A 23,152-nucleotide genomic window follows, 5' to 3' on the forward strand; every position below is an offset into this window, starting at 1 on the left:
CAAAAAGATGTGCTGGACACCTTGGCTTTCTGTAGGACTTCCCTTAAACTTTTCCCAAGGCTTTAAACTTATCACTTTGTTGTGCAAGGAAGACATTTAGATCTAAACTCTCAAATTTCTAGTCTTGACTGAACGGCTCACCAGGGTGCTGTACAGATGCACAGAAATAGGATTTCCATCTTTACACACAGAGAAATAAATAGGGAGTCAGAGGGTCTTAAAACCTAATTTTAAGACAACTAGCAGTTCTCTTCCTTTGAGAAGAAATTCTCATGTTTCAATGCAGATGCAAATGTGTTGGGGTGATAGATACCAGGAGACAGGAGCTCTGTGACAAAGGAGCATTAAACACATGAGTTTCACCCCAGAGACTGTGAAGAATTGGTTATGGGCCAGAGAATCAGGGTGTATCACTAATGAATATGTTCCCTATTTACTGATAACCCTGCTTAACTGTGTGTCTTCTGAGCATGGAGAGGTTTCCTTTGCTGTGATCCTGTGCATCGATCACACAGACTAAACCTGGTTGTTGGCAGTGGCATGACTGGACCTGTGGAAATATGATTAAAATGGTCATTACGCTTTTTCAGCAAAAATCAATCTATGAGAGTTGCAGTTTTTTTAAAAATACAATACCCACCAAGGAATCCCTTTAATCAGAAGGCTTTGAGAGTAGCACACTGTGGGGTTTATTTGCTTATTTTAGTGCATTTGGCAGAAAAATCAATATCATAGTATAACTCCAATAAAAATCATGCAATATCTAGTACTTCCCGTAGAAGGAGAGGGAGAGGTGATTCTCAAGTTGAGGCTCCATTCACCTCATCATGTTAATATCTGCCAACCTTCTGCTTAATAAAGCTAAGTGTAAAGCTGTTAATCATGCAGAAAGCACTGTATTTAACTCATTTGAAGTTTATTCCTCTCCAAAATGCACCATCCCTTCAGCTGGAGCCACAAATTTTTGTCAATTAAACAGTGATATCAGGACAAGTCTTCTCAGCAGTCAGAAACAGAGAGATTTTAGGATCTTTCGCAGATGGTCAGAGAAACAGAGAACATAAATATGTATATATACATTTATCCAGATACGTATATATGCTGTGCATGAACTCCTACACACAGAAAAATCCCTTTTGGAGGTTTGTGCATCCCACTGTCTGCCAGTATTGGAGACATTGCTGAAGTTTTGCCAAATTCACAAAGTTCTCCAAAGTTAGCAAATGCTATAAGAAATCATAGTTGGGGCTTTATGGTTCCTAAGGTTTTTAGTAGACCTCAGAGTGTGAGTGGGTTTTCCTGTACTTTAACTCATAAAAAATACCATGTTCATTGATACAAACTCCATCACAAAGGGTGAGTGTCCTGTGGTTGTCAAAGATGTACATGTCCAGGATGCTCAATGTTAGCAGATCAAACTCAGTATTTAGAGGGGCTCATAGAGATTGTATTTGCTCTGTTTGTGCTTCATTGTTGTATAATAAGAAAATAGCTGCAAATGTCTATTTAGACCAAAAATTAGATGCAGGGAATAATTGGAAAGTAGTTGATCAAACTATACAACCATACTATACGTGGGTGTTAAATATTTCCTATAGTTGCATATATATATATATATGTATTTCATAAAAATCAGAAACTACAGCATAATCTTTGTATCTTTATTCAAGATACTTTACCCACATAGTACAAAAGGTCTCTGCCTCATAAAATCCAAAGTTTATGCTGTGCAAAGGGCAGTAACAGATAGTCAGGAGCTTGCATCTATTTTTTCATGAAATGCAGATATTTTACTTGCATGTGACTGGATACGTGATTTTATTTCTTTAAGTGTAAAATTTAAGGGATCAGATGTCAGAAAATGTAATCACTGAATTTTAAATTACAACTTTAATTCTTTTAAGGAGAGGAGACAGATGTAGCTGTCTTGCTGCATCCACATGTATTGCAAAATACATTTAAATCATGCGCATACAGGGAGACAAATGAGAGAACTCCGCCACCCAAATATTAAATTACATGTTTTGAAGCAAAATAGTGTTTTAAGTGTACATGTGTATAATGCTTTTTGTCACTGGATTGCTCTCCCTGATGCAGTTAGACAGAATCTGTATTTAGTCAGAAATCTTTCAATAGAAAGGGCTACCAGATGGGACCAGTAACAATGCAGAGAGGCATCGAACCACCACAGACATTTGGTGCTTAGAATAATAAAAAGACTATAAAATTAGATTAGTTGAGTCTAATTTGGAATTGGTATATTCCCTATGCACTCTCACAGCTCTTGGGTAGATAAAGCCTGAAGATTTAGTACTGTCAGGACAGAGGACTCCAACTTCCAGTAAAAGAAAAAACGGCATTCTGTGAGGTCACGGAGGGCAGCCCAGTGACCTCCAATGATTTACAGGCCTTTAGCTTAATGAAATTGTTTCAGTGACATGACGGTAAAAGCTCATAATGGATTGGATGCCCTAATGTAATGAAATTACTCCCTTCTGCCTTAAAAAAAAAAAAAAAAAAAGGAAAAAAAAAAAAAAAAAGACGCAATTAATATTTACTGAGACCTGACAGGCTTCAGTGTGCGGGAGCGTGCAGCGCTGTCAGACAGCCGCGAGCAGCCCCGAGCAGCGTGGCAGCTGAGCAGGCGCTGCGAGGGGGTGGAGGGACACCTCGCTGACAGGGAAGCCCCAACCTGGCGCTCCGAGCCAGCCTTCATCCTCTCCCTTCCTTTCTGCAGGCAACTGGACAACAACCAGATCAGCTGCATCGAAGATGGAGCCTTCCGAGCGCTGCGCGACCTGGAGATCCTGTGAGTGGACTTGGTGCCGGGGCGGTGGGGGGTGGCTGTCCCCACAGCGCTGTGTGCTGCAGTGCTGCCGGGGCTGGGGGCTCTGCAGCCTCGCTGCCCACCTCAGCAGGTGCAATCTCAGCCTTCCCCGGGCCGGCAGCGCTGCTAATTAAACCACAATAGGCGCCGTGGGCGCTCTGAGGAGCGCGGAGATCGCTGCCCTGGCTGCTGCCTGGAGCAGATGGGTTCAGCAGCATTCCCGGCGTGTCCGGCGTGTGATCTGCAGCCAGAATCCTGCCCTGATGGCGAGCACAGGATGGGGAACAGCAATATTGCGAGATTCATGGGCAGCAATATTGCGAGATCGGGGACCGCTGCCCTAGACAAAAGCTGTTTCAAAGGTGTTTGGTGTGTAAGAGGGAGGAGAGACGGGCGCTTGGCAGGCTTGTTCAGTGCAGTCATTGGCTTTTGGGGAGGATCCTTCTCTGAGGGCTGAAATAACACCACGTTGTGCTCTTCATGTACCACAAACTTTACACATAGGCTGTTAAAGCTGCAGACATACTGAATAAAAGATTTTGACAGTGAAAGCTGACTCTACCAGAGACGCAGCACATTAGATTTAGAGCGCTGTCATTGTAATGTAAATCCAATATTATCCTGAACTTGGTATCTGTGCAGATAATTCGCTTATTACTTATTGTAACTTGTTCACTTAAAGACCTTTTCTAGAATAGGTTTTCACAATATGAACTGCTGTAAAGCTTTCCCTGTCACCCCAAAGTTAATCCTGCAAAGCTGAGTGTCAGTACTCATGAAAGCACATAATTCTGAGCTGAAATGGAGGGGGGCAGGAAGGACACGCGACCTCTCCAAAATTCAAACCCTCCTCATCCACCGTGAGTTAATGTGAGAGCAGCCCTGACCCAGTGCACACCTTCCTACAGTAGGGAAGGCCTGCCTGGCTGCTGCAGAGCTTGCCCTTAAATTACATGGGATGAAACAGCAAATGGTAGGTGGATGAAATAAGCACCTGCCTCAGACACTGCTGGCATCTGGAGACTCAGCAGAGTCACGACATGTCCCGAGAGGAGGCAGAGCAGCGGGGCTGGATGGGCAGCCCTGTGCCACTCCACGGGGTCTGAACGCTCTGGTGATGCACAGGGCTGTCCCCAAGGGCTGGGTCCAGCTCAGACTGATGCTCCAAGGAGCTCTGCCCTCTGTGTCAGCACAAGCTCAGCTGTCTGAGGGACCTGGTGGTGGCCGTGTCTGTCACGGCCCCTCTGTCCCCCAGGCTGGGACCCTGATGTGGATCAGATAGTATGTGTTGTTCATATTGAGCTAGCAGAAGGTTTCTGCAGAGTTTCTTACCTGGCAACTTATGTTATCAACAGTATTGTTTGAATTCTATAGTAATAGCACTTTTCAGGAAAAGTAATGTGTTACCACTATAAAATTTTACTTGTCTGTCAGCTTGAAAAGTCTACTGTGTGGTGAAAGAAAAGAAGAAAGGATAAAAATGGAACTCCTCTAAAATTGGCTTTTTTTTTTTTTTTCCTTTTGATGAACTGATTGTCTGTATCTGCAGAGAGTGAATCAGTCCTCCCCTGACAGCAGACTGTGCTATAACTCTCACTAAATAGGCTGGACAATAAATGGAGCCCTTTTTTGCAATATACTGAGTTCTGCAGGCTCTGCAGAACTTGCTAGGAATGCATTCCTTCTCCCCACATTCTAGTAAATGCTGAATTAGTTTATTTACCTCTCTGTTTTCAGTTGGTTACTTCTATGCTAGTTATTTATGGGTGGGAAAAGATGAGGCAATGAGGATATATAAAATAGATCATAATCAGTTATTTAGTGCATTTTTAATTTTCAGCACAGATACACTGCTACAGGAAAAATAATCTATATTAATTCTAAAAGATGAGAAAACACATTGATAGTATCTATTTCTAAGCTTATTTTTCTTGCAGTCACAAAATGTGTGTTTTATACTTCCAACATAATCTGAATTTTTTCCCATGTTTATCTTCAAAGAAAGTCTGAGAATTTATTCTATCAAAATAAATTTGCTAAATGCCCCAGAGGATATAATATCTTTAGTTGTAAAACAGTCATAAATGTTAAAATTTACAACAATCTGACCCATCAAAGAACATTAACAAATGAAACCAAATTTCAACCTTTCAGACCCACTGTGCATTTTATGCAGATATATTTTAACATATAATGCGGTATGTAGAAAATATTCAATGATTCTTGCAAAAATAAATCCAATTATCTCTTTGAACAGTTTGCCAGAGTACCAAATAATGTATTTCTTCTTTATTTTATTGAAATCTTGTGATTTTTTGAAAATCAGTGTTTCCATTCCTGTACTTTTCTCCTCACACACGGCCTGAGTACAGAATTCTAAATTTTGTCTATAACTCGGGGCAGAGCCGTGCTCAAAAAACAAACTAAGAATACTTTCTTTAGAAACATGTTGGTTTCTGGATTGCACGTTTCATTCACCTTGAGCTCCTCAAAAAACATGACTTCAAGGAGCTTGGTGATTCAGTAGCTCTTTAATAGAAAGAAAGGAATTTTTGTGCGGTTATCCTTCAAAATGCAGAGCACGCCGTGACCCGCGTGGCTTATTTCTTCTCACCAACAAGTTGTTTTCAATACTATTCTCGTTTTTTTGTTTTGCGTTATAAATATCCTCCCATACCAACTAACAGCACAGAGGCAGAGCTGAAAACCAGGCTGAAATTTGTGCCCAAGTTGAGAACTTGGCGTGGTGCAGGGAGCTGGGAACTTCAGCTGCAGCTGGGAGCAGCCCAGGGCACGGAATGCGGCTGCCAACGCCTTCGCGCTCTTGGTCACCTCTGTCCTTAGGAGCCTCTGTGTCCCCGTGACACAAAAAGTGTCACTGGTTTTATGGCCTCACCTACCTAGACCCTAAAGCAGGTGCTGAGTACTACTGCTGATGCTGAGTTTTGGGTTAAAAGATGCAAAAATGTTGAGTATAAAGCGCTTTGGTGCCTTCTCTTGATTGTCTTTGCCCGTGCAGCAAGTTGAAAATGATGTCTGAGAAATGACCTGCAGAACTGATGGACTTAAACATCCTGTCCTGGTAGTTCTGTGCTGGGGCTGGCTTTTTCATTCTCATCTCAGATTTTCTGAACAGATTCTCATGAAGGATTTGGTTTATATCTGTTGATAAAATAGGAATTTTTTCTTGTTGACATAATTCCTGTGTCCCCCTTTTTGTAAAGCATATTTCAATAGGTTTGGTCTTGCATTCCAAGATGCAGAAAAGTGTGTGCAACAACTGAAACAGTGATAAAATGGTCATGTGTGGAAAATGGTCATGTGTTCCTAAATGAGTGGCAAAAGGTATTAACTGTCTTATGACTTGTTAGCGTAGAAATGCACAGAAATGTTGAAGAAAATTGGTGGGAAACCTTTGCTAATTAAAGTTTTTTTAGAAGGAGAAGGTCTCTGCTCTGCTTAATTTTTACTCAGGTCCTGTGGCAATATCTGGCAATAACAGTATTATTGAGAAATATCTGTTACTGTAGCTGAAAGTATGATTAAAGGATATTAAAAAAAACCTCAAGACCAAATGAAAAACCCAGTGTAGTCTTCAAAATGATCAGCCATTATCCCTTGTGGTGTGACAATATGCTGTTCATATACTTTGTAGTCTAGAAATTAGTCCATGGTTTTATTTCCAAATGCCCAAAATTATTAGGGATATGAGATAAAACATGTCTAGGGTTCAGAATTTCGCTTCCAGTCTCTTAGGACACATGAATAAAAGAAATTGATTTTAAGATAGTTCAACAAGCTCAAACTGGATAAACTGCCTGAGCATACTATTGTCATTAAACTGGGAGGGCTGAAGCATTTTTCTCAGTAAGAAACAGAACTCAGTTTAGCAAAAAGCCCATTAATTTATTTGTCATTGTTTTGTCTCTCTGGGATAACGGGAAAACTGTGCGGTGGCATGGGAGTTGTATTGTGTGGACAGCACAGAAAGAATTACAAGTCATTGTTGACAACTTAGGTGGAGTGTTTCCTTTTTTTTTTTTTTATATTGTAAAAGCTGTTTTTCTCCTGCTTTATAATGATAGCCAGAGGGTCCAGAGCTTGAACACATTCTGTCTGTTGCATAAGATTTTATCATACCAAGAGCTAATCCTAGGAGGTCTGTGGGTAGTATTCTGTTAAAGAAGTCACATGAGTTCTTGCTGTACAGAGCTAGTACAGAATGATTTGGGGGTTTGTTTGTGTTAGCCACATTAATTGTAGGTCTTTCATATCATATGGCTGAGTTTGAAATCCTCCCTCCTGAGTTTCACCTGTTTTTGGAATGAATGAGAACTGACTGCCGTTGAGCCCGTAGCCACACGCGCTCAGGGATCCACCAGTCCACTTTGGGTCCCTTAGTGTGAAACATCGTGCCAATTAATCCACAAGTAATGATGAAAAAGTGCAAGTATAGTCATCCAAATATTTGTGACTTCAGTTCCAAATGAGCCCTAAATGTATTATATTAAAAAGATAATTTCTTCTGATTGCAAAATGTAATAAAGGTAAATAAACTTACACCATCTTTCCTTTCCTAAAATCTTAAAGTAATGAGAGAAATTGAAATCCTTCTGTCTTGTATGCAGAACCTTTTCTTTCCAAATATTTCTGCTACACTTTTCTTCCTGCTCCATGGCAAACCCACAAAACCACTGAGCTGTAAGGGCTGTGCCGATGTTGTTGAGCTCCAACTCAGCCCCGAGCCGTGTTGGGTGGGACACAGCCGGTCTGTCACACCAGCCTGGCCTGCAGCCCCAGCTCTGTGCATTGTCTGCCACATCCAGGCTTTGCAACCATTTGAACAGTGGGTAAAAATTTGGATTATTCCAGCCGTCCTTGTTTGGATTCAGTATGTTCCTGTTATAAACGATTCTTTGATAAAAGGTTTAGTCTGTGCAATTCCTAATAGAGATGTCGTGAGTGTGATTATAATGCACACTGCCTTTTGTCATAGCAAACTTTTAAGAACTTTTCTGAACATGAATCAATATTTTGTGCCACAGCCAGGGTTTAATTGTTCCTAGGGTTGCCTCTGTATGCTGAACGCTCAGTTATGTAGTCAGTTTTACTTATTTGCAAAATGCTATTCTGGGCATGTCTTAACTAGATAGAAGATTTTTATTTGCTTTCACAACCTGGAGAGACAGGGAGCGAAAGTCATGACATAATTCTAAATATATGAGATGTCACTGCTTAATGAAAGCCTGAAAATGCCACACAAATGTGATTTCCTCCTCTATTTTGCTGCAAATTACGATCGGTGGAGGCAATCAGGATCAAATTTAAACTCTGTAAATCACGTTCCTATAACTGATACCAAAATGCCTAAATACAATAATGAAAATGAGAATTCTTTGTCAAATGATGTGCATAACTAGTTTACTTACACTTCAGTACAGTGAAATTTAAATTATTGCAGTTTTTGATTTATGTTTTTTGTGGTTTGGATTTTAGGGTTTTTTGGTTTTGGTTTTTTTTTGTTGTTGTTGTTGGTTTGTTTGGGGTTGTTTTTTTACCCAAGGATGTGTATTAGCTCAAATGTATGTAAATTAATAAAAGCAATTTAAAATCTTTAGTTATTTCATCGGTCAGTATGGAAAAATGATATGTGTAATAAAAAGTAATGAAAGGGAGTAACCATTGGCAGTTAATTGAAGTATGCACCTGCTTGGTGAAATCAGGTGAAAAACAAGGAGTTTGGCATTTCTAGGAGTATCCACAGTTTTCTATGTTGAGCTTGTCTCACAGACAATCAATCAAGTTATGCCTGAGGAAGTCAACAGTTGGTTTGGCAATAGAGAAATTGTGTGCCCAGAGTACAGAGGTACCAGTAGACAGATGGGAATTTCCCCTTCTCTTCACCCTGTTATTTGTTAGACTGTCCCTTAGTTTCTTCTCTTCCCATTTGTCCTGCCTCCTGTATTGCTGTCTGCAAGGGAAGGAGAGAGGCTCCCGGAGAACCTGGCTGTGGGTACAACAAGGTTTCAGTTACATAAATAGTCGGAGATAAGATTAACTGCAGAAATGCCTTTTTTGGGTGAACTTGTAGAAAGTGGAGTGCCCCCCCAGTGCACCCTAGGGAAAGGAGATGCATAATCAGCCTGACGAGTTGATGGAGGGAAGATGGGCTGCATACGTGGTTGCTTGATAAGAAATGTTTTTATTTGCTGATGCATGTCCGTGGGAGATCTGGTGTCCCTGCTCAAGATGTGGAAATGAAATCTGAGATAACCCCTGTTGTACAGCAGATTACAAATGGGAGGTTGGAAGTACAGCATGGTGAAAGGAACACTGTCCAGATGGCACCATGGTGACAGGCTTTATATCAAAGACCAGCCGAGACAAAATAAGAGTGGCTAAGAGAGGGTCTCTGAAAATCACTGATGCCTGTTACAGATGTAATGTAACTCTCTCTTTATGGGGAGAATATATTTGCATAAATTCATTGATCAATGATTTTGCTAATCCTGCCGTATTTCAGGCATGTCCTTGCAAATTGATGAACATTTCTATCAGCCCTTGGTCCGGATGCCTAATTATGTTACATATTTAGAAAGATGGATTTTTCCCTTCCTGGAGCATATGTAGTAGTTGAATGCTGTGCTCATTCTCCTTCCCTGCCCCATTAGGTTGGAGGGTTTTTTCCCTTTAAGAATAGCCTGGAGCCGTACAGGCTGCAGAACTTACCAAGATAAGAGCAGTGGCAGGTTAGAATTATTAGTTTCATGAATCACTGACCAGTTTGCTTTTGAGGGAGCCCAGTTTTATGGGTTGTGTCATTTAAGCATGGTGCTGCAGTCACTGCTCCGAGAGATTCCAAAGTCAAAACTCCAGGAGATACAGAGATTTCTGGCACACCTTTTCTCCTGTGATATTAATTGTTTCATTTGCATGCTCTGCTCATCTTGTGACCTGCCCTCCCTCCCCTTTGACTAATACAGTTTCTTCGTCAGTAATGCAAAAGATGTAGAACAAGCATTTTGACTGTTGAAAGTCAAATGAATGTGAACGACTTAATCCAGAGGACACTCAGCTGTGTGTTTCATGCTGATGTGCAGCTCAACACCTTTACCAAGAGCTGAGCTGAAGGCTAGGATGGAATGAAACTCCTTGCTGATAAAGTTGAGGCGATGACACACTTCTGAGGGAGCATGACGAGCTCAAGGTGGATGAGCAGTCATTTTATGCCGTACTTTGCAGTTCATTGTTTCTGTGACTCCCCAAGGCAGCAGGATGACGATGCTCCAGGAGATGGATGTGGTTCTGTTGGCACCAATGCAGCCTCTGGCTGGGGGGAGGCTGCATGTGTGTGCACCACAAGTTCCTGTGATATCACTGTCCAACATCCCGGGATGTCCTCAGCCCTCCTGCGACACCAGGGTCTGGAGCTGGTGGTGTGTGTGGGAACTCCTGCTTCCTCCGGGCTCAGTCACAACAGCAAAAAATGATCAATGCAAAAACATTTCAAAACACATAACTGTTTCCCTTCTTTTTTATTGTGTGCAGCTAAAGGCATTGTTGTGACCAGTAGGGGGGTAGATGGTTTGTCTTTTTCAGAGGTTGCTTTTGTCCCTCTGCTGTGCTAAGTACAGCAGAGACAAAGGCTCTGAGCTGTAGCCAGTCTTTGTTCAAGGGAGGACTCAGAAGCCTGGAAAGAGAGAGTAAAACTGTTATGGTAGCTCTGAATACAAGGATTGTTGAGCTCCCAATTGAAGCAAGATGTCAGATATTTTACCTTAAACTGTAGCTGCAGGGACCAGGGTACTATGCATTACATATTACTGGCATTATCCAGTATTTTTAGCTAGGACAATAATATTGTGTCTGTAGTAAATTAGAAATCAAATCAGTAATACGTAGATAGCTTGGAACTTCTTGGAAGTGAAGTAGATAACTATATCTGCAGCTGAAAAAAAATGCATTGGTAAAACCTGCTTTTGATCTAAAGATCAAATAGTGTCTTTTTTCTTGCTGTTCAAAAGGTTATGCATGCAATGTAGGTATATATGTGTGTATATTTGATGATGAAAGCATTTTAAAATTAAGGTTAAATGAAGAAAAATAATTTTTAAAACTTAAAAGGTAGAAATAAGATAAATATAAGTTAGATTTCATTTATGTAGCTTATCTAGTCCTGGGCATAGGAATAAAGAAAATTTAAGAGCTGCTTTTAGGACAGAAGTAAAAAATAATGTCAAAGTCATAGGAAGACAAATAATCACTATTTCTATGTTTATTAAGTTATCATAAATGAAGCCATTTCTTGTTAACTGGTTCAATATTTTTGAAGCAGCATTACATTTCTTTGCATTTAGAAAATGTCCATTACATTTTTACTTTGAGGTGAATAATCTCAATGCATTGGATTTAATCTTTACGAGCGATGGATGGCCATGCTTGGGACATCTGCACATCCTTAAGAAACAAATCTAGAAATGCTATAAGACCATCCAGAAACCTTTGTTATGATGTACCATGTTGCTGGATTGTTTTAGAGAAAATAGCTTGGCCAGTTGAAAAAGCATCAATGGCTACATAAAGCCATTGATGGAAACGACGTTCAGTTGTGCTGTTGACTTTTTAAAATTGCTTTTATCCCCCTTGTCTTCTCAGTGTTGGGTGGGGTGAGGCTTCTTGGTCCATAAGCACCAGACTATCACTTGGAGTGGGCTCTATTTGAGGGTAAAGAGATGAGAACACAGTGCAAGCCAGGCTGATGGCTGTGCTGGAGGGGTGAAGCAGCACAGACTGGGCAAGGTCTCCGTTGGGTTGCGTCTGAGAGCAGCAGGGCTTTGCTGGAGAAGGGAGTGTGGGGCACATCGCTGGTTTTGGCCCCCATTGCAGGACGGGGATCGATGGATTGCCGCAATGCAGCACCTCTGCGACGCCGCCTTGGAGGCCGCCAGGAGCCCCCGCTGGTGCAGGAGGCGGCTGCAGGCTGGGCGGGCTCTGGGGAGGGGGAGCCCACCCCGCAGCACCCACGCTTCCTACTGGCTCCTTGGGCAATTCCAGTGGTGTCTTAAAAGGGTTGGGTCCGTCTCTGTCTGTGAGACATCCCGTCTTCCCGTCCGCGGGAAGGGCGTTAGGAGCCAGGTGAGCCACTCCAGCCGAAACAGACCCTCCACGATGGCAGGTATATCTTATTTTGGGTGCATGCAGATAAATGGTCATGTGTGGAGAACAATAGACTCCTTTTCTTTAGCTACAGCTTGCGCTTGTAGAATATTCCTGAATAGATCATGGGTGCATCCAATTTTTTCTGTGTATATTTTATTTTGTGCTTTTTCTCTGTGGACTGGAGGCAAATGAAACACTGTGAGTATTTTCTGTTCAGATTGTGATGGTTTCTTACCTGTATTGCATGGGTATAAGCAGATATTGCTGCTTCTCATGGGTAGGTGGAGTTTGGGAGAAATGTAAAAATTGGAAAGATAGGCATTTTTAAACATATTGACCTTTTTCTTGTGTGATACACACAAGCACTGTCTAATGCCTTATTAAAATAAAATCCTGATGGAAAGCAGATCCCTTTCCAGCTTTACCAAGAAACGTAATTGTCCTTGTCTAGAAACTACATGTAGTCTTTGTTCTTCCATAGCATTTCTTTCCTCTAAAAATGTAACTTTTCCTTAACAACTGCCCATACATGCAAGTTTAAATTCACAGAATGCATGTATCACACATTCCCTATTTCATTCATGTGGATTTATGCTAGCCTGTATTTTAGCCTTAATTTCCAGCATGGATGAATTGCAGATAGCTGCATGACATACCGTTAGAGTATAAAATTATTCCACAAATACCTTCTCAGTCTCTTGCACTTTGGGGAGACAATTTTGGCAGTTAAGGTGAAGTGTTCTCTCTTTAAAAGATTGTCTTGGTTTCCTTCCTCTGCTGTCCAAAGCCAGGAACTGCCTTTGAGGTTCTTTGCCGCACCATGGCCATTGTCCTCTCGCTGGAGCTATGGAAGATCTCTTCCTGCGGCTCTCTCCCAGTGGGAGTGCCAATGGCATTGGGAGCTGAGGGGCAGCTGAGGCACTGAGATCAGAGTGGGCTCTGGCCAGAGCATTAAGGGGCATTATTTTGCCTGCAGGACCCGCTAGTTCTGCTGTTGGGAGAAAATTGAACCCAGGGATTCTGGCAGTCCCTGCTCTGTGGATTCCCATTGCCACCTCTTAGAAGGTGTTGGTAGACCCTTTTACATTTGGCTGAGCTGCCAGCAGTGCCATGTCACTGTGGGGCTGGTGGCTCGTCCCTCTTTGTTCCCAGGGGGCAGCGCGGGTCCCGCAGCCCTGCAGGCGCTGCCGCATTGCGGCACTGAGGTGTTCATGGGCTGCCACAGTCACCATCCCAGGGAGACTGAGCATGGCCACAGAGCACCCACAGTGGATGCAGAACAACATTTTTATCATTTTCCCTGCCTCAGAAAAGGCAACTGATTTCTGTCTGCCCCTCAGAATGGCTTTTCTGTTGGTGGTGTGTTACTCAGACGAGCATGGAACTGATGTTCATTGTGGGGGGAAGGCTGTAAGAATAGAGAATGGAATAGAATTTTTTTACCATAAAGTTGTAGCAATAAGGCTTCAGTGTACTCAGGACAGGACAAATTAAAACACAGCTTTGAAGAACGATACCGTTCCTTTCTGATCCAATGTTAATCAATTTCTTTAGAATGTCTTTTGGTGAAGTGCTGTAAGGAAACAGTAACACTCAGCTGACTGAATGCTGAAACCTTTTACCTTGGAAATCTCCATCATTACAAGCAATCAGCCTGAACAAATGATCAAAGTTGCTTGCTCCTTTCAAATTTTGGAGTTGAACTGTGTTAGTTTGAATTGGATTGTGTTTATAAAGCTGTTTCAGCTCCAGAAAGGACTAACCTGAAAGAAGTCTTTAGGCAGGGACCTGAGAAACTGCTTTATTTTGCTGAGGAGCTGATGCAACAAATATAAGGTTTGTATAATTTGACTTCATGTTGTTGATTCTTTTTCATCTTTTCCATAAATTCACTGTGGTAGGCTTTCAGACCTCTGTGTGCATTGAGAACCCAATACCGTTTCCATTGATTTTGTCAGGAGCAGCACAGAATCCATAAACCACAGTTCCTGACATGCATGCAGTTGGGGACACCAAGAGCCATGCTTGGTATCTCTGTATAACCTAAAAAACCCCAAAACCAACTCTACTTAACAATGAATTTATATTAAAGTGAAATAATTGTATTGTAAGATTGTATTAATTCATTTAACAAGAGCTTTTCAAATGAATCTACGAAACAAAATTTAGGGGAGTTTAAAGGGAATGCAATTTGATTTTGGTGGCTCCTGTGAAAATCTGTGCCTAAATAAATGGATTGCAGGGACTAGATTCACTCCCTGCTGAAATCAGCAATGGGATTTGCTCTGACTTCAGCAGACATTGGGCTGTGTATTATAACAATTGGAGTCATTCCCAGTGGTTTTAGGCAATAATATCAGCCCTGAAATTTGGTACCACAGAGAAACATCAAAACCACCCTAATGATGCAAAAGATTTACTCAGTGTTCACATAAATACTTTTATTTCTTTTAGTCCAAATCAAAATTGTGGGTGTAATTGGGACTTAGAGCCACAGCAGGCATTCCCAATACAGTGTACTGAAAATTGTGTAGCCTTTGGGCAAAGACCTGAGAAAATTTCTTGATTCAAAAATAAAAAGGAAAGCCAATGTTTCATTTGCAATTTTTGAGTTTAGAAGAAAAACTCATTGGAGAATCCTTCATTCAAAAATAAAGCAGTGGCAGAATAATTTCAGCCTGCATTCTCTTGTCTTTGCACCACTGCTTTTATATTTTAATTCAGGCTGAATGGAATTTGTATTTTCTGCCTAGAATTAAAGTGCCATGTAAGATTGAAAAGCTGATTGAAACTTCTCTAAAAAGCTTTTCCAACTCTCACTAGGCATAGATGTTAGAAAGAATTGGGAGATGCAACTGGTATATGTATTTTGTACAGCTGATAGAGGTGATTTGATTGTGTGGGAAAATAGCAATGTCTTTCAGTGCACAGAAAGAGCAACTTCCTCTAGGGGAAGCCATAAGACATTTCATGTCAGACCACATGAATGGCATTCTTGATTTACCATCTAACAAAGTACACAATTAAATTTGTACCCACTTTCTCTGTATAAACTTTATTATGTTTTATTTTACCTTATCCTGTTCTCTGCTTTATCTTGTTCTGGAATATTTTATTTATTTGGCTGTTGGTATAAGTAAATAAATTCAGGCATAATTATATGTATGTGCATATCTAAAAATATCTATAAATGATCTATAATTATCTATAATTTTTCTATAAATTCATGGCTAAAGGTAACACCAGAAAGGTTTGGCAATATGTTACCAAAATCCTTAATTTTGCTCATGCTTGGTTTTTTCCTGTCCTGTTGCCCATTTCCACTGATTCCCAGTGCCAATCTCTTTAGCTGGATAACTTGCCCAACATTTTCCTGCTGCAAGTCCTCTTTTCCCCTGTCCCTTGCTCTTAACCTCAGCTCCTGAGCTCGCCCATCCCAGAGACTCCAGCCAAGGCACAGCCAGACTCCAGGGAGAATTAATGCAGTAATTACAGGACTTAAGTTAATATGCCCTAAAGTTATCACTGTGGGCAAGTGTGAGCATCCTGCTTCTTGCCAGGTGACAAAACAGGCATGTTAAACAAAGAATCTGTTATTATAAAAACTCTGTTTCCCTAAAGCCTGATGGTTTTGAAAGTAGTCTCACTCTTTCAAGGAGAAAAAAAAAATCTGCCTTAAACATCTGGCCTTTATAATAAACTTAAATAGCTAAAATCTGACAGTTATATGCAAATTAAAATTAGCCACAGAATGGGAAAAACCAGGCAATTGTAGCAGTAAACACTGTCGGCAGTTTTGTATATAATTCTGTGCTAAGCTTATTTACTTTATTTTTTTCCATATATTTCTAAAACAAAGATTTTCTTTCCTCTCTATCTTTGAGATGTTCATATTTCTGATGTCAGCTTCCCAAGTTAATGATGCTGGAGCCTCTCACGTTGCTGTGATGAGAACATTTGTGAACACATTGTCAAAAGACTAATACTAGAACAGAAACCACAAATTGGCAACCAGTTATTTTTATTTCAGGGGCTTCTTCATGTCACCTGGACACTATTTAGACCATTATTTGCCTGGGCTAACGTTGTGTTTAAAAATAGCACTTTTCTGGTGCCAACTCATTTTAGAGTTGGGTACAAATATTGAGACAAACCCCCAGCTGTTATTGCTTGTGCTGCTAATTTGAGGTGTCAGCTCAAAGCTCTGCTGCTCTGTGGCAGTGAATGAGGCCCCTTGTGAGATCATTATGTTTCCTAACAGTGCTGAGGAACAGATTAATCAGTGCAGCATCAGTTGCTTTCATTATCTGCCCACATGGTAGTTGTGGGCTTTAACTTAAACAGTCTGTGGTGAGATCAAGGAATTGAGTACAAGAGGCACTCGGGGCTCACCACAGCTCAGAGGAGATGCAGTTGAGTTTTGGGCATTGCCAACAAGCAAACCTTGAAAGTCGAGGGTGGCTGCACTCAGTGCTGAGGGATGGAGTGCTAAAGCCACTTTGCTTTTTCATCAGAGGCCATAAGAAACAGTAAATATTTAATTTAATACAAATTCCTCCTGACCTGTGTGAAAAATAGCTCTTTACAGATATTGGAAATACAGCTCCTTTTGCCCTGCAATCTGAAAGTTAATTACAAGCATTAATTATGGCAGTGGATGAAACTCAAGTCTTGTGTTTATCACTAAATACAGATTTAGATTCACTTTTTGGAATTGTTGCTGTTAGTTTTATTGGGTGCTATATCAGGGCTGGAGGGGGTCAGAAGTTGTCATCCCCTGTCCCTCTCTGGGGCAGGCCCATCCAATGCCATTACTGACAGGGATTCATTTACAATTTGATTTCAGGCTTCCCTCCCGATGGCTGCAAACTCTGTAACAGCTCTTTTCTCTATTTTTCCTGTTCTTATTGTAAGAAACATTCTCCCTGCATCTAATGAAAATCCCTCTTTCTGAAATGTAAACCTGTTACTGCTTTGCTCACCCCCTGCCTGAGTGCATACAAGGAACAGAGGATGTCTTTTTCCTTTGCAGTGACATTTTATGTAGTTGAATGGAGCTTTAAAAGTAAGTGATGTGAAACTGCTAACACAGAGGTCTAAGGTAATGGTACTGCTAGTGCTAAATTATGCTGCTGGTCAGCTCCCAAATTCATGTTTCATCTCTGCATTTCAGACAGACCCTGAGATCCTCCTTTTATCTGCATAAATACTGATGGTGATGTCTAATCTTGCACAGGCTCAACTGATTGACTCCACATTTGCACTAGGAAAAAAAGATTTCTTCACTTTTATTTACCAATACTACACACACAGACAGCCCCCAAAGCTTTGGGGTCTTGGATAAGTCATGCTTCTGGCACTGGCAGGGACAGAGTAGTGCTGTCTTCTGAGCTCCACTGGCAACTTATGTTGAGCTGTTCAGCTTTTTATGTTTATTTTTTTTTCTCCTTTTTGCCTCACTTCACCCACTTCTGAGTAGATGTAACATTATCAAAAAAACTATTAGCACGAGAGGCTTAATTATGCTTGGAGATGCCTTGGTTAAGTCTGAATGAATTTCCTGGTCTCATTTAGTGGATGTATAGTTGCACTGGGGATAGGAGCTGGGAGCCATGGCAGTGATCTGGGAGTATGACAGTAATTCACTCCTGGGAACATTCCCAGCTGCAGACACACCATTCCTAGCATCCATTGCATGCACATGGATAATAATCTTGCATTAGGCCCAATTACATGGTGTTATGGGCACACAACAGGGGGATTACACACCCAGCCAGGAGCACCCCGTGACAGAGCAGGGGGGTAATTGGAGGAGACAGAAGGAAATGTTGGCTGTTAGTGCTCCCAGTGCTGCAGGGCCTGGCACAGCTCAGCCCCACCAGCCACTCCCTTTCAGTGTCTCACTTTCAAAACCCAGGTTTATCACAGAGGGAGTAACCCAGCACCACCTTTCCACAATGTGTTGAGAGAGTTTTGAGTGGGAAAAGGAGCTGAACATCGTTGTTTGACTTAGAGTGAAGCCCACAGACACATGTAAGCCTGTGCTGCCAAAGAAGGGCTGGAGTTTGTAGGATTCCTGATATAAATCCTGTGTTAGAAACCTGTAAAAAATCTGCACTGCTCAAACATAAAATGCACTCAAAACCAGCAATAATCTAGTACATGAGATGATGCCTTTGCAGAGCTCTTCCTCCATTTACAGGATTTCTCACAGATGAGATGGACCCAACCCTTTTAAGACACCACTGGAATTGCCCAAGGAGCTAGTAAATGGATCTGAATATTTCTTTCTAAGTGAGAATTTTGCAAATGCTGTGGTGTCTCATGGTCAGCCAAATGTGACACAAAAGCAGCCTGGTGTGGATCAAACCCTGAATGGCCAGCACAGCAGGCCTCTAGTAACCATGGGAGATGCTTATCAAGCCTTGGGGAAAAGTGTTTTCCCAATTGGAATTGAGTTTGAATTAAAATGTCTCAGTTTGATTGGCTGTTTTGCTAATCAGCTGCAGATGTGGAATGGGAAGGAAAGCAGTCCCTGTTTTGACAAGTAGCAAAGGGCAGCATCCAACAGGTTCTCCCCTGCCCCTTCACTTGAATCAGTTCCGATTGAAACAAGAAGGAAGCATCACTGTGGCTATTGCACTGGACTGATGCACATTCTGAAAATGCCTTGAACTTAGAAAAATGGACACCTGCATTGTTGGGGTTTTTTTCCCTTTTGTCAATGATCAACTAGGATACCGGAATTTTTTTTAAGCTGGGATGTAGCAGGTGGTATTGTCATCAGTGCTGTGTGTTAAACAAAAAAACCACAACCCTCCTGTGCATTTTCCTGCTTAAGTGTGACTGGAAAACATTAGGACAGTCACTTTTTACTAAATAGTTAATGTTTCAGATATTTCTGTTGTGTAGGGTAACATTTTCTGTCAGAGGAGATCCTTTTGGTACTAAACCAGATTAGAGCACGTGGACATGTTGTCATGAAAAAATCTGATTTCAGATGAAATAGTTGACAGGCATTCTGTTGTTTATTATATGCTCTTAATTATATTAATTGAATTCTAAGTAAGGGAAGCAAATTCTTTGTGTGATCTGTGATATACAGAATTGAGATTGAATCTTCACCTGACAGGCTGGGATTTCTGCTCTCTGAATTTATGCAAGGGACCTGAAAGGTGCTTAGAGATTCTGAGTATTTAAAATAAAATACTTGAACTATTAGTAGGGTAGAAAATTTAAGTATTTTCCTTTTTTCTCAAGGCCTCTGCCATAAAAGTTGTGTGATTTATTCTAGAATTAGGAGTATTGTTTTCTTCTGACTCTAATCAGTCCTATGCAAGGTGGAGAAAGGTGTAAAGGATAATGCATAAATATTATTGAAAAAAACCACAGACAAGACAGTCATTTCTGCAGGCTAGAGATTTTAATGTATTTACATTGAGTCTGGAATTACCAGCTCTGTGTCAGGGAACTGCAGTGGTGTTCATGAATTTGGAGCAAGTCAGAAGAGAAAAAAATGCAACTGCATGGAATTAAAATTGCACCAGAAGTTTGAGGAAGGAGATAAGTAATTGTTTTCAAATCATGACAGGATTGCAGACTGAGCACTCTGTCCTTTAGGAAAATTCAGATTAGTAGGGGCCATAAATCAGCTTTACATTTCAGAAGGAGGGAGGCAGCTCCAGGAGTGCCTGTAGCCAGTTTGGCAGAGCAGGGAGATGGGAGAGCAGCTCCTCTGGGGCTGTAAATTGGAGTCAGTGGGACTCTGACAGCTCTCAGTGGTGGAGGCTGTGCCACCTCAGAGACTGCTGAGCTCACCTTCTGCATCTTCCAAGTAGTCCTTGGAGGATCCTTAGGGCTGCTGCAGTCTGCTTCTGCTTACCCTGCAAGATGTGACAAGGATCAGAGCCCAAGGTGGGAAGTTGGCTGGCATAAATAACATTGTCTGTAACCCCAGTTTCCTGAGTCAGCATTTTGGGTGTGAACAGTTTACAGGGAGAGGACTTCTGAATGAGAGGACAGTGCTTTGTCAAGGGACGTGTTGGGGTCTGGAAGAGGTGGGAGGTGGAAGGGGCTGAGGACCACTCAGCAGAATATGTGTCCCCTTATGATGTTGGAGGAGTCAGAAGATTCTGGAATTCGTATTTCTCACAGCTTCCTGGTATTTGCAAATCTCTTTCTATGGATTTGAATTTTGGGTGGATCAATCTGAGGCTGGGACCTTGGAGCAGCCAGCAGACAACTGGAGAATCATTTATTTTTTCCCTTCATGTACTAAAAATGCTGCTTGTATTGTGTGTTCACCCCTGCCAGGGGGTGATTAAAAAAATCATTGCTGGGAAGGAATGATGTGCATGCTGGAAAGCCTTGCAGGATGTCCCTAGAGCACATCTCTACCTGAACACGTTCCCATGCCAGAGTTTCACTGCCTGGGAGCTGAGAGCTGTGCAGCCAGAGCAGCAGGGTCCAATCCCTGCAGCTCCAGCTGGGCTGTGGTGCAGACAGTTCACTGGCAATTAGTGCCCTTTGCAGTGTTTGTCCTCCTCTGTTCCTAAATAATTGCTGTTATCATAGATGTTTTATTGCCTTCATTATGGTTAACATTTAAATACCAATGAAATAGTATTCTACTAAGTTATCTATGCAGTAGCTGTCTGCTAGAGTTATCCCTGAAATTTGTGTGTAAAGAGAATATTAATTCAGTGCTGATCTAGGATTCTTAGAAGGAGGGCTATATATTTGTCAATGAACTATGGGGAACCTTTGCTTATTTGAAAATAAGCAAGTATCTGAAACCTTTGCAAAACCTGAGCCACTCTCATTGTCTTGTGAGCAGAAATGCTGTGTGATTGGAATAATGCTTAGTCTGTTGAATAGAAATATTTTAAGGACCTGTAAAATATTTTTGAATCATCAAGTCATAACAGGTGACCTTTCTGCATGCAGATGAATTGCACTGAGGGACAGGGATGTGTTCTCTGCCCTCAGTGCAGAGGGAAGCTCCCTGTCACAGCCTGCTCTGCCTGAATCCAATCTGCATCCTTTAGAAATCAATAGGAAAATCTCTCTTGAATTCCTATGGCCCCCATTGACTCCTGTAGTGCCATATGTGACTGATTCAGACATCAGCTACGTCTGTGATTTAATGTTTGTGAGCTGACTTCACATGTGGCTTTTATTTATCACTGCATACCTAAAATCTTCCATCCCAGTGCGTAACTCATTTTAAAGTAACAAGCAGCAAAAGCACAGGGTTGTCTCAGAATTATATTTTTATGTTTACAGGGAAAAAAAAATGGTGATGCAATTATAAACTCCATTTCTGAGCCCTGTTTGAACTTCCCAACATGTAAAGAGCAAACACATACAGATACTGAAGGGTGGGTGTGTTGATGTATTTATTCATGCACTCTCACTGGGTTTGTTCCCTTTCTGAAATTGTTGTTCAGGCTTCTTTTTGGCTCATTGACCATAAAAGACTTTGGTTCCATCACTGGGTAAATAAGGTAATGGAGCACTAGCATTGTATGACAGAGAGGTTCACTTTGCTCCCGACCATCTGCCCCAGTGGGATGTGAGCTGTCCCTGTGACCTTAGCAGGGATTGAGGCAGGGCTTGCAGCCCTACCACTGCTGCTCAGGGTGCCCCAGCACAGCAGAGCCCTGCAGGCTGGCAGGCACAGCTGGCAGCTCCCAGAGCTGACAGTGTCTCCCTCTTCATCTTGCCCTTTACATTTTTAGTAGGCTGCCTTTGAGTCCTTGGGCATTGAGAACCTGAATCCACAAACCCAGTGGTTTGTACACTCATCGGTCCCAATACTGGCTGTGTGTTCCTTGTCCAACTTTTAACATCTTTGAGTTTTCCAGAGGATCTGGAATGAATACTACATGTTATGCTCTGAGTTATCATGTGCTAAGACTGACAGCTCTTATCAGCCTGGTGTGTGAACGTGTGTGACTTGACTGATACAGATCTCTGGCAGCAGACCTCACATGCACATTCCAGATTTCCAAAACTCTGCTTTTACTGACGTAACTCTCTCTGCTCACAGATTTAGAAAGGAAGGGTGACTGCTCTGTTGGTGCAGTTTGCTGTCATGGGTATGTCAGCCCCCAAGCTGGCTCCAGATTGCCAGTGCATCCATCTGGTGCAGCACTCTGCTGGAACACCAGCTCTGGAGACTACTTGGGTGCTGTCCTGCCAGCATGCAGCACAGCAGCAGCAGCAAAACAAGCTGCCAGAGCTGCTCCCACCCTGCTCCTGAGTGTGCCTGTGCAGGGCCAGGGTACCCTGCAACCTCCTGGCTTTGCCAACGTCTGGGTGTGTGTCTTCCTGTGTACCCAAAACCCAGTCTTAATAGGGTAAAATCTTAATTAGCTGTAATCTGCTGATGTTTTAGAAGATGGCTCTGCAAAGGGATTTCTAGGCAGAATTGTAAAAATGGTTTTTGAATTGGCAGATGACCAAGAAAGAGAGTGAACTCCTGGAAGACTTTTCTAGAGCTTTTGATTAAATGTCCTATACAAATACATGACATTGGAATAGCTGAGTAGTTCAGGGAAGGATGAGGTGCTGTTCCTGCTTCAGCAGGTATGTATTTATGTATTCTTCAGCACATACATAAGCACACAAAAGCACTGTCTTCTGCCAGAGTGGCCCTGTGGAATTTTGTGCCCCTTGTAGAAAGTAGAGGCTGCTCCCTGCCCTGCTGCATGTTTCAAACAGGCAGGGGCAGGACTGGCCACGCTGGAACACTGAGTGACACCAGCCCTGTCCATTCTCATGACAAACTACATTTGCAGATTTGGTGCTCTTGCAGCATGGCAATTATGCCCTGTGGAAGTGCTTTCCATTTCCTGTGCTATCTTGATAAACTTTATAGCTTCTAATTTGCTGGAGAGTCATTGATATAATTAGGAGCTACACAAATGGGAGCAGCACACTCAGCTGATGGTAATCTCAGTTCATTCTTCCTGAGAAGCTCTAAGGGGGTCCCTCCAGCAGCCCAGATTTTCTCTTTAGGCTCAGCTTTGACAGAGCAGCAGCAATCCTTCTGTGCCTGGGTCAGGACATGCTTTATTACAGGCTGCTCCACTCTCCATCTATTTTTTCCTGAGGAAGGGGAGGATTGGGAGCCCATCCATCTGGGTGTTTCTGAGGAGCAAT

At 41.9% G+C, this 23,152-nt stretch overlaps 1 protein-coding gene across 1 annotated transcript in view; it reads left to right on the forward strand.

The window, feature by feature from the left end:
• The window catches only part of SLIT3 (slit guidance ligand 3), a 490,596-nt gene that overhangs the window by 267,995 nt on the left and 199,449 nt on the right, over nt 1-23,152 (forward strand). The window contains exon 6 of the mRNA XM_036391775.2: nt 2,738-2,809. Within this exon, the coding sequence (XP_036247668.1) occupies nt 2,738-2,809 (72 nt within the window). The remainder of the gene's footprint in view (nt 1-2,737; nt 2,810-23,152) is intronic.

This window comes from Molothrus ater, chromosome 15, assembly GCF_012460135.2.
Source record: "Molothrus ater isolate BHLD 08-10-18 breed brown headed cowbird chromosome 15, BPBGC_Mater_1.1, whole genome shotgun sequence".
Classification (NCBI taxonomy): domain Eukaryota; kingdom Metazoa; phylum Chordata; class Aves; order Passeriformes; family Icteridae; genus Molothrus; species Molothrus ater.